A 12,881-nucleotide genomic window follows, 5' to 3' on the forward strand; every position below is an offset into this window, starting at 1 on the left:
CATCGATGTCTTGCCGCCCTTGGAAAAGCGCGAGTGCCTTGAATGGAAAACGCTGTTCCGGAAGGCAACGCAGACCTTGCACCGTTTTCCAAATGTGAGACAGCGGCTTGCGGGGGTCGAGTGTTTGGCAAAACGTTGCCCAACGTTCCGACGCTAATCTATTCATTCGACGCTGAATCTTCTTTTGTATCCTCCTGGCTGCCCTAAGTTCATGGATTGATCTTGTACGCCGATATCGACGTTCCGCCCGGCGACGAAGTGCGCGAAGTCGCTCTAATTCTATGTCGAAGTCGTTTCGCGTGTGAGAGATCGTCAGTATGCGAGTGGCGTTCCGCATCGTATTTTTAATTGTTTGTTCTAACCCAGAGGGCAGGCCCTCGCTGCAGGCATCTTCCATATCAGATTTGAAGTTGGCCCATTGAATCGTCCGAATGGTATTCCGTGGGCCAGATCTAGACATCAAGCCTTTGATGTTCAGATAGGTGGGAATGTGATCACTCCCATGGGTCTCAATATCTGGAAACCACTTCACATATCTGGCGAGAGAGTTGGAGACAAAAGCAAGGTCGAGGCAGCTGCCGTATGTCACGCCTCGAAGAAAGGTGGGGCTACCATCGTTCAAGAGAGTAAGGCCATAGTTGTAGGCGATGCTTGATAATCTTCGTCCTCTTGCATTTGTCTTTGTACTTCCCCATGCTGGATGGTGTGCATTGAAATCTCCTATGATGACCCATGGAGCGGGGCAAACACTCAAGATATCCGCTAATCTTTTAGTGTCGAAATTGTTGGAAGGCGATATATACACGCCTATGAGAGTAAACAAGAGTTTGTTCTTTTTAACTGTTACGCATATATACTGATTGTCGTCGTGGGGCGCAATCGGTTGCAAAACATAGGTGAGTTCCCGACGAACAAAAATGATGATTTTGCTGCATGCACTATTTGTTGATGACATGAAACATTCGTACCCTGACAGTCTGATTGGTTTCGACAAGTTGGGCTCACAAATGACGATGAGTGGAAACACATTGGTGTACACATACTGACGGAAATCTGAAATTCGTGATTTTAGCCCTCTGGCGTTCCACTGCATGACGGACGCTGCCTTGACTTCTTTTCGGAAGGATGGGGTATGGGTAGCCATCTTTCTAGTTGAGGGATTCAAGCACTGGGCTTAAGGCGTCCAGCACTTTAACTGCGCTTCGAGCAGACGGTGTCCCCATCTCAACTAAAATCGTTCGGATGGCCTCCATGAGGGAACGTAGCACCGAGATGACTTGATCTGTTTTAGGTGAATCATCAATGGCCGGAGAAGGCTCCGGTGGCGCCGTGACCTTCTGAGGTTCCTTAGCAAGGGAGCGGCTCGGTAGCGTAGGCCATTCCTCTAAAGAAAGAGTCTTATCTGATGCCCTCGTGGAAGTGGTGGGCCCTATCGCGTGGCGACTAAGTGGTACCGTAGTGGAGCGGGTACTATCGCTTCGCTCATGCGCCTTCTTTGAAGACTTACGACGGTGCCGACGTCGACGCCGACGCCGGACTACTTCGGCTGCCTCCCTGTGGGCCGAATTGTCTCTGGCCATTTGCTTCAGAACCGCGCGCTCCCTCTTGATGCGGGGGCAGTCTTTCGACGAGGCTGCGTGAGGGCCGCTACAGTTGGCGCACTTCAGAACTGTGGCACCGCAGGTCACTTCTCCATGAGGTTCAGCGCAACGGGGACACAGAAGCGGGTTCGGACACACGCCCTTTACGTGTCCTAGCCTGAAGCACTGATGGCATTGAAGCGGCTTCTGGATGAATGGTCGAACTGGATGTCGGAAATGTCCGACTTTAACGTGGGAGGGTATGCAATCCCCCTTGAAGATTACTTTTACGCAGCGCGTATTCCCAAGACGGCGCACTTGCGTAATGATCGTGCCCTCGTTTGCCGGCTTGATGAGGCTAGGTAAATCTTCATTGGGAATGGCAATGTCAATGTCGTAAATTACACCGGCTATCGATGTGTCGTCGATCGGGATGAAGGGGCGCATTTTGATTCCGCCAAGCTCCGTGATTTCTTGAAGTGTTCCAAGCGCACTCGCGTTGTACACGTCTATGGCGAGTATATTCTTGCGTGGGTTTATTCTGATGTCTTTAATTTGATCCGGCACCGCACGTTCCAGAAAAATGGATAGGGCTTGCCTGTTCAGCAACCGTAGGTTGCTTGACGGTTCTTCCGGCATAAAGATGATGACGTGTGGCCAGCGCGCAGGCCTTGACTTCATAGTCGTAGTGCTCGCAGGAGGTGACGGCGCTGTGTTGGCGATCTTTCTCTTCGCCCTCTTACTCCGGACGGGTATGAAGCCGTCGTCGGATGAGTCGTCTTCCGACATAGAGTACAGCTCGGTGTCCTCGGTGTCGCTGGGGGAGCCAACTCGCTTCCTTGCGGTTGACAGCCGTGATGACTTCTGGCCAGGAGGGCCTGTGGCATGCTCCGCGTCCATGGTCGCAAGACGGGGAGGTAAGGCACCCCGAAAGGCAAAGAGTTCACCAAAAATGCAGAGAGCACAGAAACAAGCGTTCTGTCAAGAATGGAGGAGTGGGTCCAGCCAATGACGTTAAAGAAAAACTGCGGGAGTGGAAGCCGCCTATACCGGCCTATAGGCTCGGGTGAAGCAGGTGGCAGCCATCTTGAGGGAGCCAAGAAGCGGCCTGCCAAGTGCTTCGCAGCCACTGTACGCCGACTTTTCCAACGGTTTTTAATTGCTTAACGGATTTTCAAGTTCTAACTGTGAGCTGTGAGGCGAGCGATATTGGTGGTCTCCGGATAGAAGATATCTGAGTACTCTGACATTTTCCATTTTATCGACATCAATATTGACACGTCTACCTGTATATCTCTACCGGGCGACACGTTTCACCGCCTAACAAATGTTATCGCACAGCGCCGGACGCGCCTGCATGTATCGGAAGTTTCTCGAAAGTTATAGATGGTTCTATCAGCTGTCTGTTTTTACCGAACCTTGTGTTATCTGATTTCATCGCGTGACGCGAATGGTGTAGAACTTTGTGGAAGACACGCGGGTCTGAGCGATTAGTCTGGAACCTTCAACGACTGCTGTATAAAAGCCGAGGCGCTTGACCCGCTGATCAGATTTTGACGATTGCCGACTGTGTTCTTACGTTTAGCTGCACGTTAAAGAACCCCAGGTGGTCCAAATTTCCGGAGTCCCCCACTACGGCGTGCCTCATAATCAGAAAGTGGCACGTAAAACCCCAATAATAAATTTACTTACTTTTTATTCTAGAGTAAGGCAATGAATGCTAAACTGCAGTCTTATTTAAACGAGAAAGATAACGCTAACATGTTAACTGCTTATACTTCAACTTTCCTAAAAACACCCGAGCGCGCTAGCACATTTTGGGATCGGCACAGCAGCGCGCACGGCAAGACACGAGGACCCGAAACATAATCTGCGGCGACTAGCGTGCTTTTGCCCCCCGTAAGATGGCGACGCGTCGGGTTCGCTTGACGGGCGCTTCGTCCACTCCAGCAGTTTTTCTTTAGCCTCCTTGGGCCGGCCCAGCGGACGCCTCCACAAACGCCGAGGATGATGCAAAATACGCTGAAATAGCGGCGGCGCTGCCGTCGCCTTATCCTGAAGCTCATGGCTTGAGTAGCTGTCTTCTGCTCGGCGCGCCGTCGTTGTTGCGTGATTTGCATCGTTTCCCTCGCTCTTTCTCTGTTTTATTGACCACAAGTCGGTGGGGAATATTTTTACTGTTTCCGCCACCGAGTATTAAAACTATATGCAGCAGACTAAAACGCCTGTCAAAGCTCCATGCACCTCCGAGCCGCCCATTCAGGTGAAGGCGACGGTGGTCGTGCCATCAATTTTATTAAAAAAGAAAGCCTTAAAAAAGTCTCAGAGTGGAGCCCACGCTGGGTCCACTCTACCTAGCTATCTAGTAAACTCTAGTTTTGCTTGTGTTTTTCTTCTTCATTGGCGCCATTTTTCTCCTTAGCTCGACTGGCTCGGCGCAGCGAACGTTCAAGGCTGTGTTTCCTGCGGTGTTGTACTAGCGCTATGCCATGCTGGTAGCGCATATACCTGCGGCGGGAAGCCTGAAGATGGTTATGCAGTGTTTATGATACCACAAGGAAAGCGTGACGGCTTGCGCAGGAAGCAGTGACTGCACTACATCGACCGAAAGAACTTGGTTCCGACAAAGAAACACTGTTGTTTGCGAGGTAAGGCGCCTTTCTTATTGCTCGTATCAACGCATCCCCTAATGCTTCACTTCTTTTTATTCTTCCGGCCAGCTCATCAGCGTTTTTGCTGCGACAATTTGTACGCTGCGTAAAAGTGGGGTAGTTCTCAGTATGTTGAACATTCTGCTTGGACTCCTCACTTCGCACGTCGTAAACTCTTATTCAGTGAGAAATGCAGCCCTTTAGGTTCTGCTTTACGCGGTGAACAATTATGTGCGAGGATACAGCCTCTCGATCGCACTTTTCGTGATTCTTAGGATCCATTCCCTGTTTTACTGAAAAACGAAATAGAGCTTGTAGAGGAGCTTTCTTTCCAGCTTACTTCGATGTGTACGTCAATACCTTATATACAGTGAATGCGGTCCCAGAAAAATATTAATGGAAAGTATACCCGTGGCATTGCGTGCGATGAGCGCCAGCTATTCGACACTGCGTTTTTAATGTGTAAGCATTCTTTGGTGAGGAGCCAAGCCCCGTCACGCGAAAAGTGTAATGCCTTGCATCTGCAGAAATATGCATCATTTGCAAACTTAAGACGTTTAATCGTTATAATAGTGTAAATGTAGATGATTGGTAGCTTTATAAGCGATAAAGAGCAATTTACATCCACTCCCCCCAAGAAATAGATACAAAGAGAATACCCATGGAGATACATAGGGCTCCTTAGAAAATGCATGGGGAAGCCTATGGTAGGGCTGGGCCAACTGAAATTTGGGGTTGGGAGAACTTGAAAGTGCGGAAATTTGAGATGCGAAAACACCTGTACACTTAGATTTAGGGGCACGTTAAAGAATACCAGCCGGTCCAAATTACACGAGTCCGCTACTAAAGCGTGCCTCATAATCAGATCGGGGTTTTGGCACGTAAAACCCCATAACTTATCTTTCGTCTCAAAGCTTATTTTACATCAGTATGCCCCATTCATACGGCCTTAAGCAAAGAAACAACCACCTCATAAACGTTGCCTTCAGCATTCTGGATGCTGTTATCACAATTTCTCGCAATTTTGTACATCACTAGGGCGTGCAACTGGCCCAAGATCATGCGCCTGCGTCGAATATTGCGGCCCGTACGCTGGAGCCAAAGAGTAGGAGCGTGCCGTGCCGAATGTGCGCAGATGGCGCGCGAGGCGAATCGAGGAGGAAAGCGCCGCGGGTAGGAGAGCGTCGCTACTTTCAAATTATCGACGGGTTTTAGCGGCGAGCTCACATTGAGGCATCGTATCGAACTGCGACACTCCGCACCATCTGTCGGAGGATGTGGCAGTCCAGTTAGATGGCACGTGGCGGCAGCATGGGAGAGGGTGACAGCGACTCAGAGACTCACATTTCATCCCGTTTACGGCTACTTACACAAATTTTTTTATTAAGTCCTAAGTGGCTGACTATTCGTAAGTATTCTCGACATGACGAGGTGTCATTCAAAACCATTGTCATGTTCACACCACATCTACACGTCACCTAACCAACCGTTTCTTTCCAGAATTGGTTACAAGACACCAATATCCCATATGCCCCAAATCCGTCCGAAGCTGGCTAAGAAGACCTTGTTTAAAAAAAAAACACTTTTTCATACATTTTGGCGGGTGCGCTTCCCGATATGAAGTGGAGAGACACGGCTATTTATTTCTTCTTTTTGTAGATTACCTTTCGCGTTTTGACACTGGCTTAGTTTACATTCTTTCGCCTCAGTGATAGTTTACAGGTAAGCAGAACGGCATAACTTCAGCCAATCACAGAAGTTGGCGGTCCAACCACACTATCATTAGCCACTCCACCATTGCTCTAGCAATGGTGGAGTGGCTTTGTGCTAAAGCCTTCTAGTGACCACTGTGGGACCAGAGTTCAAATCCACGCATGACACTTAGCACTGTTTATTTCTTCATAAACTTCTCGCAAAACACTTTTGGGTATCCTGTGTTGTCTTCTGGTTTCGGTTTTGGGTCGTTTACGTCAGGTCGCCACTCAGCGCCAAACGCTGTAATTTGCCTCCTGTTTCCTCTAGCAGAAATAAAAATTCATTCTTTGTCTGGTTCCCGACTGAAGCAGTCCAGCTCTTTCTTGCGGCGCTGCGCGTGCCGGCCGTTTAGGCCTCATGCCGTAAATCCTCCGTCCGGCCGCCCCGTCGGAGCTACAACAACTCTGAGGTGCCTTCGATACACACTGTCGCCAGCGGCAGTCACCAAACGTTTAGGGGAGCGAGTCCATGACAACGCTGTAAAAAGCTCCACTTAGCGTTTTGTTATACCACCAGTACTCTAGCCGTTTCCAGTATCGTTGACCACGTCGTATTTTGGAAGTATACACGCAGAAAACTGGCAAGTGGTCTCTGATTGTCACTGGACGTTACCAGTGCCAACGTCCTACGGGCGTTCTAAAAGCAAAAATTTCACCAATTAGGGGCATCAACTGGCGCCCATAGCAGGCGCGAGCTAGAAAAAGGCACGATTTCTATTTTTTTTATTAAACAAACCGGTGTTTTTTCATGATTAACCAATCAGCGAAGTCGTCATTTCCTTAAATGTCCGAAAAAAATACATCCCACTCGCCTAGCCCTACATTCAATAAGGGCGGTACCTATCGCGGCTGTATTCTTGTTTCAAATGGCGTGGCGAATGTTAGTGTATCCATGGAAGTCCATGGGGAGTGTACAGCTTTGGAGGCATTTTTTTTACACAGAAGCATAATTTGCGAAAGAACTACGGTGTTCATCGGAATGCACCAGCTGACAGTCAGAAAAAGCTCCAAACGCCGCGCTTTCAGCTTGAGGAAACGGCGTGTCTAGAAACGGCCAAATAACGTTCAAAAATTGCAGTTTTCATAACACAGGCACAAGAAATCTAACAGTAAATTACATATATACATGTTAAGGCCGCCCGCGAGCCGACGTTCCGGCCATGGTCGAGCAGTTTCGACGAACAGCGATCGACCTCGCTGCTGAGGTGAATGTGTGCTCGATGGTTCGATACTGGCGCCCAGGGTGTTCTCTTTTTTTTTTTTTTGCTAACTCAGCTCACTTCGCTTATTGGTCACACATGGTGCTCCATGTGACTGCCTGCGTCATCACAGACATTTCAAATACCAAAGGTAACTGTGCAACTCGCGCTGGTTGCTGCCAAGCTGCGCTCCGTATTATCCCGAATTCGCGAGAATACATTTGCATTATGAACGCTATATGGCAATAGTAACAATATGGCACGTGCGGGTAAACAATTTGGTCAAACGATTTTTAATTATCCACAATAAACTAGCATTTCATTTCATTCTCCATATGCGGTTAGGCTTTCTTTTTCGTTCATAACCATAGCTTGCTTGTATTTTGCCAGCGTGACCCAACAAAAGGCATCCATTTTTTAAAAATTAATATACCTTTAAAAACTTCGGTCTAAATGACGTTGGCCTAAATATACACACCCCAAAATTGAAAGCATAGTTACTGCGCTAAAATTCCTGAGAATCCGTGCCATAAGTGCTATATCAATGGCACCATACTTTAAGGAAGCAGGATTTAGGCATATGCGAGAACCAAATAACCACACTGTTCCCTTATGCCTCAGTGAGTAAGTGCACGGCGTGTCTATTTGACAAAACTAATTAGTAAAATTTAACTACTTTGCGTAAGGCAAAAATTTGTTTTCAAATATGCATCGAGCATTTTTCCGCCAGAGCTGGCACATTTATTCGGAAACACTATCGTGGCCTGCCGCAGGCAATGCAGCTGTCATGAAAGTACTTCACCTTTGATTCTTTTTTTACATTGTACTTGTGCCGATTACGCTTTTTCCAACTGCTAAGGCAATGAAAAGCGAATCTCAAAAATTTATGCAGGTTCAACGCAGACAATGGAATTTATGTGATGCGAAGCATTCGTGAAGTGGTGAATTAAAAGCTAGAAAACTAAATGCGATGCGTACAGTTGTCTTTATCGCATCTAATGCAACGTGTACTCTCCGGCAGTGTTTATGTTTATACACCGCACAAGTCACAACTTTAACGTGATGTAATGTTTCTGTTTATACACTACACCGTTCACAAGCGATGCAGTGCAAATATTATGTCCTCGCGCAAGTACACTGCGAAAGGTCGACGCCGTGATGTAGCAAGGGCGAAGGCGTTGTCTGATGTTTGTCGGGTGAATAATGGTGAGGAGCAGTGCACGTAGGGAGAAGTACGACTTTATAGGCCGATTTATGCTTGAATGTTACTCGCCCGTTTCATTCCTGCATGTTCAGCCTAATGGTAACTGGCGCTCGCGCACACGCAAATTGTCTCACATAGGTAGTTGGCGTTGGCGCGAGAGTAGTATACGCGCGATTGTGCCCTAATGGCTGGAACATCGGGCTGTGGTGCCTCATAGGCAGCGCCATCACTAGATGTACTTTCCTCTGCAAAGCAAAGACGATTTATGCAGTGTATAAGAGGCCAAACGATGCGACAAGGGACATATCTACTTTGCACTTTAGAAGCAATTAAAGCCCGCCTTACGGTGGACAGAATCATTAATTATTAGGCTGTCTTGAAATCGGCGACAGTAGCTATGTGGAGTTGTTGCTATAGCTCCTCTTCTTATGGCTATAGTGTGCGCACAAAGACAGAAATAGAAGCGACAACACTAAGCCCTGTGTCTTATCTCATGTACTTTGTGTGTCTGCGTGTCTTCCTGCGTGCGATACGACCATTGTAAGTAGTCGTTAAAACTTAAAAAAGAAAAAAAGATCATTTGCGCATTTTACACGACAAAACTACGATCTGATTATGAGGCACACCGTAGGGGGGGATTGTAGATAAATTTTGACCACCTGTGGCTTTTTAACGTGCCCCGAATTTACGGAACACGGACGTTTAGCCCCCCTTTGAAATGCACCACGTGGTCGGAAATTGATCCCACCACCACGTGCTTAGCAGCCCAACACCATAACCACTAAGGAAACACGGCGGGTATTCGTTAAAACTAAAATGTCGAAGAACAAACACGTGCAGTAGCCGCCAGCCCATCGAGCAACGAGTGCTCAAAGGAAGTGGCCTTGGAAAACACCGGCTGACTAAAGACTGCACATGCACACTTCTGAAGGAAGAAATGAGCATGCACAGTGTTTAGTCAGCCGATGTTTTCCAAGGCTACTTCTTCACGCTCAGCTATAGGAGCTGAGTGTACTATATGGAGCTGCATTTCAGTACTAGCAGTCCCGGAGTCCGTTGGAAGTGCGCACGGGCTCGAAGAGCTTGCTGCAGTCGGCCTGCATACTCATTCATGCATAATGAATCACAAACGAGAAAGTTAGTCATGCGCAGACACCAAGACCCCTTCATGCGCGCCATTTTATAGTGCACGTGACAGGTATCTTGGTGCCTATAGGCTCACAGTGCACGTCAAGCGACCAGATGTCGTCGATGCCGTCCTCCGGGAAACGGTCGTTCAGGGCTAGGCAGATGAGCCGGCGGCCGTTGTCCTGTGGCCGTGGCGTCCAGCGCAGCAAACTGGCCGTGCCGTTGGCGCCCCTTGCCAGCACCTGGGCCTCTCTCAGGGGCGTCTCCTCCAGCCGCCAGCTGATGTTGGCTGGGGGCTGGGAACCCGTCGTCTCGCACTCGATCACGGCCTCCACGTCAGCCGACACCGGGCTGCGCGATCCTTTGATGCGCACTTGTGCCGGCTTCACTGCAATACGGAGAAGGCAAATTATGAAACTCCGGTCCCACACATTGGCAGAGGGGAGGACGCGAATAGAGGCGCGTTTTGCATTCGCCGTGCAAAAAAAAATTATGAGGTTTTACGTGTCAAAACCGCTTTATGATTATGAGGCACGCCGTAGTGGAGGACTCCGGAAATTTAGACCACCTGGGGTTCTTTAACGTGCACCTAAATTTAGCTACACGGGTGTTTTCGCCTCCACCGAAATGCGACAGCCGTGGCCGGGATGCGATGCCGCGACCTCGTGCTGAGCAGCCCAACACCATAGCCACTGAGGAACCACGGCGGGTTTTCGCCGTGCAAGCTATTTCAATCACCGATACTCTCTTGCTCTTAAAAACCTTTACACGGTCAGGAGAGGTGCGCAGAATACTTATTTGTTTTTTTTTAAAGCGCAGCTCTTATTAACCCGTTCCTGCTGCGAGCGTCGGCGGCGTCGGCTAAACCGAGCGTGTGAGCGCCGCAAAGAATGAAAGCAAACGCAGAGCGCAGCGGTAGATGAAAAAAAAAGGCCATAGCGAAGAGAGGAGGACGAAAGCGCAGGAGGAGGGGGCAGCGGAACCATTAGGCGTAAAGCGGAGGAGAAGCGGAGGGGAGACAGCCTGCGCATGCGCTCAGTTGCCGGCAACCACGTCATCCGCAGTCACGTGGGCGATCTCATCTGCGCTTCTGAGGGGGTGGGGAGCGCAGGGTGCCGGGAGGTGGGGAAGGCTACGCTCGTCCGCAGCGTCTGCTCCTGAGGTCAGTCCACGGTACCAGCGTGTGACGGGATCACTCCTCCTGCAAGGGGCGAAGGAGAGCGGCTATGGGTAAGGCTCAGTGCGACGCTCCTTGGGTGTTGTCGCCGCTGACACTGGTGGCACGACTTCCCCGCGACGAAGGGCCTCTCTCGTCGTTTGTCTAACGAAAGCGGCAGAAGAAAAGCGTAGTGACGCGCAAGACGCGCTGTGCGGAGACGATGGCTACGATATGGCGCTAGAGTAGCGCGAGTCGTCTGTGTGGAAGCAAAGCGCCGCATGAGCGGAGATCTGTTTGCGGCAGCTGCTGTGAATCGCGCCCACGCGCCACCCACGCGCTGCCTCTCGTGATCTCCCGATTAGCGAGGCAGATGGGCCACACTTCTCTCCATTTGGAACGTGCCGCACAAGACAAATTGTCCGCGCCAGCCAATATATCGGGAAATGAAAACACGTATAGAGCTGCGCTCAAAGTTTCACCAGCGCATCATCCCTGGTGAAACGTTTACTCACTTCGGTGGTAAAACAAGACTGCCCGCCGCAACGTTGATGCGTGTTAGCTTTTCTCTGAATTTTTTCAGCCGACTTCAAGCTTTTTGCAAAACAGACAAACTGACAAACAAATATGCAATGCATGCGACATCGCAGTGATACGAAGATGCGAAAAATTTCCCTTGACATATTATGTTTAGATGCTCTGAATGCTTTTAAAACCGTTGCTGTTTGGGCTCCTTGTCATAAAGGGTGCCCAATGACATAAGCCTTTTCATAATGCCCTTGCTTTTCCTTATTATTCTGCGTACCATTCAACATTACAATGTATGCTGAGTGACTTCGTTTCAAAGGCACCTTGATTTGTATCTTTTTTTTTTTGCAGAGTAAATGGTCACCAATAGGCGATGAGAAATGCGCATATGAAAGTGCAGGCTACATGTTCCAGGCAAAAGAAAACTTGCAACTAAGTTTCTCTATTCGGCCATTAAGCTTCATCGATTGAGTAAGCGCAACGAACTCATTTGTACGGTCTTTCTCTATAATGTAATGCAAGCGACACACGTGAACTTTTTAATCAGCTTGTGTAAGCCATAGTTCCTTGCTTCATTCGGCTTATTGTCTGTTTATAAACTTACAGCAGCAGCACAGCACATTAAAAAAAAGGCAGCGGTAACCTATAAGTGCCCAAGTCAGGAGATAAATACTACGCTGTGTCGTTGGATGAAATACAGTTTGTTCTATTCCTGTTCTTTATTTAATTGTCTGATAATCTTCCGAGCATAATTAAGTGTATCGTTCTTCGTAATTCGTTCAGGAAGGCAATAAACTGTATTCTCACCTTGCCCCCCTTCTTAATTGCGTAATTAAGGGCCGTACAGTGCTCATTGCCGGGCCAACTCTCGTGGGCGGATACGTCGTCCGGAACAGTAATATCGAATATCTCTTCATAATAAAGCTATCGTTATTCTTCTTTGAAGGGCTTAGTTATACAATTCACTACCAGCCGTCTATACAGGTAGAGAAGTAGAGGCGCGCTCTTTACACGCTTCCGCATTTTTACGAGTGCCGCACCTTCAAAAATATCTATCATGCGTTCACTCGAGGATGTGGAAAGTTCTCTTTTCTTCTCCTTTTTTTCATGCATCTCTGAGGAGTTTACTACCGCCATTACAGCATTCGCTGCTTTGGAATTTGCAAGAAGATTAGCTGCCCAAGCATGCTAGAAAAAGGGGGTCTCATGTTGCGCCGTTGATGCCCTGCTGTGAACCGAAAGAGAAACCAAGGAATGGTACGGAGCTTACCCATACGGTCGCCTGAATGGCTACCCTTTGCGGAGTAATGGGTGATATAAAGAGCAAGAATTCTGGAGTGTTACGCGCCAAAAGCACGATCTGATTATGAGGCACGCCGTACTGGAGGGCTCCGGATTAATTTTGGCCACCTGGGGATCATTAACGTACCCTCAATGCACGAGACACGGGCGTTGTTGCATCTTGCTCCCAGCGAAATATGGCGACCGCGGCCGGGATTTGATCCCGCGACCCCGTGTTTAGCAGCTCAACACCATAGCCGCCACGCCACCACGGCGGGAAGAAGTAAAGAGAACAGATAACTTACGCGAATGGTAGGAAGCCCACCTAACTGAGGCTTGTAAGTTAAAGTATAAAATTTTGATGTAAATCCTATCATAGCTATACGCAAATGCTGCTTGA

At 48.7% G+C, this 12,881-nt stretch overlaps 1 protein-coding gene across 4 annotated transcripts in view; it reads right to left on the bottom strand.

The window, feature by feature from the left end:
* Positions 1-12,881, bottom strand: part of LOC126548278 (nephrin-like) — a 727,088-nt gene that overhangs the window by 178,585 nt on the left and 535,622 nt on the right. For all 4 annotated transcript variants that reach the window (XM_055063648.2, XM_055063647.2, XM_055063646.2 and 1 more), the window contains exon 5: positions 9,611-9,904. In XM_055063648.2, the coding sequence (XP_054919623.2) occupies positions 9,611-9,904 (294 nt within the window). The remainder of the gene's footprint in view (positions 1-9,610; positions 9,905-12,881) is intronic.

The sequence above is a fragment of the Dermacentor andersoni genome, chromosome 1, assembly GCF_023375885.2.
Source record: "Dermacentor andersoni chromosome 1, qqDerAnde1_hic_scaffold, whole genome shotgun sequence".
In the NCBI taxonomy this organism is placed as follows: domain Eukaryota; kingdom Metazoa; phylum Arthropoda; class Arachnida; order Ixodida; family Ixodidae; genus Dermacentor; species Dermacentor andersoni.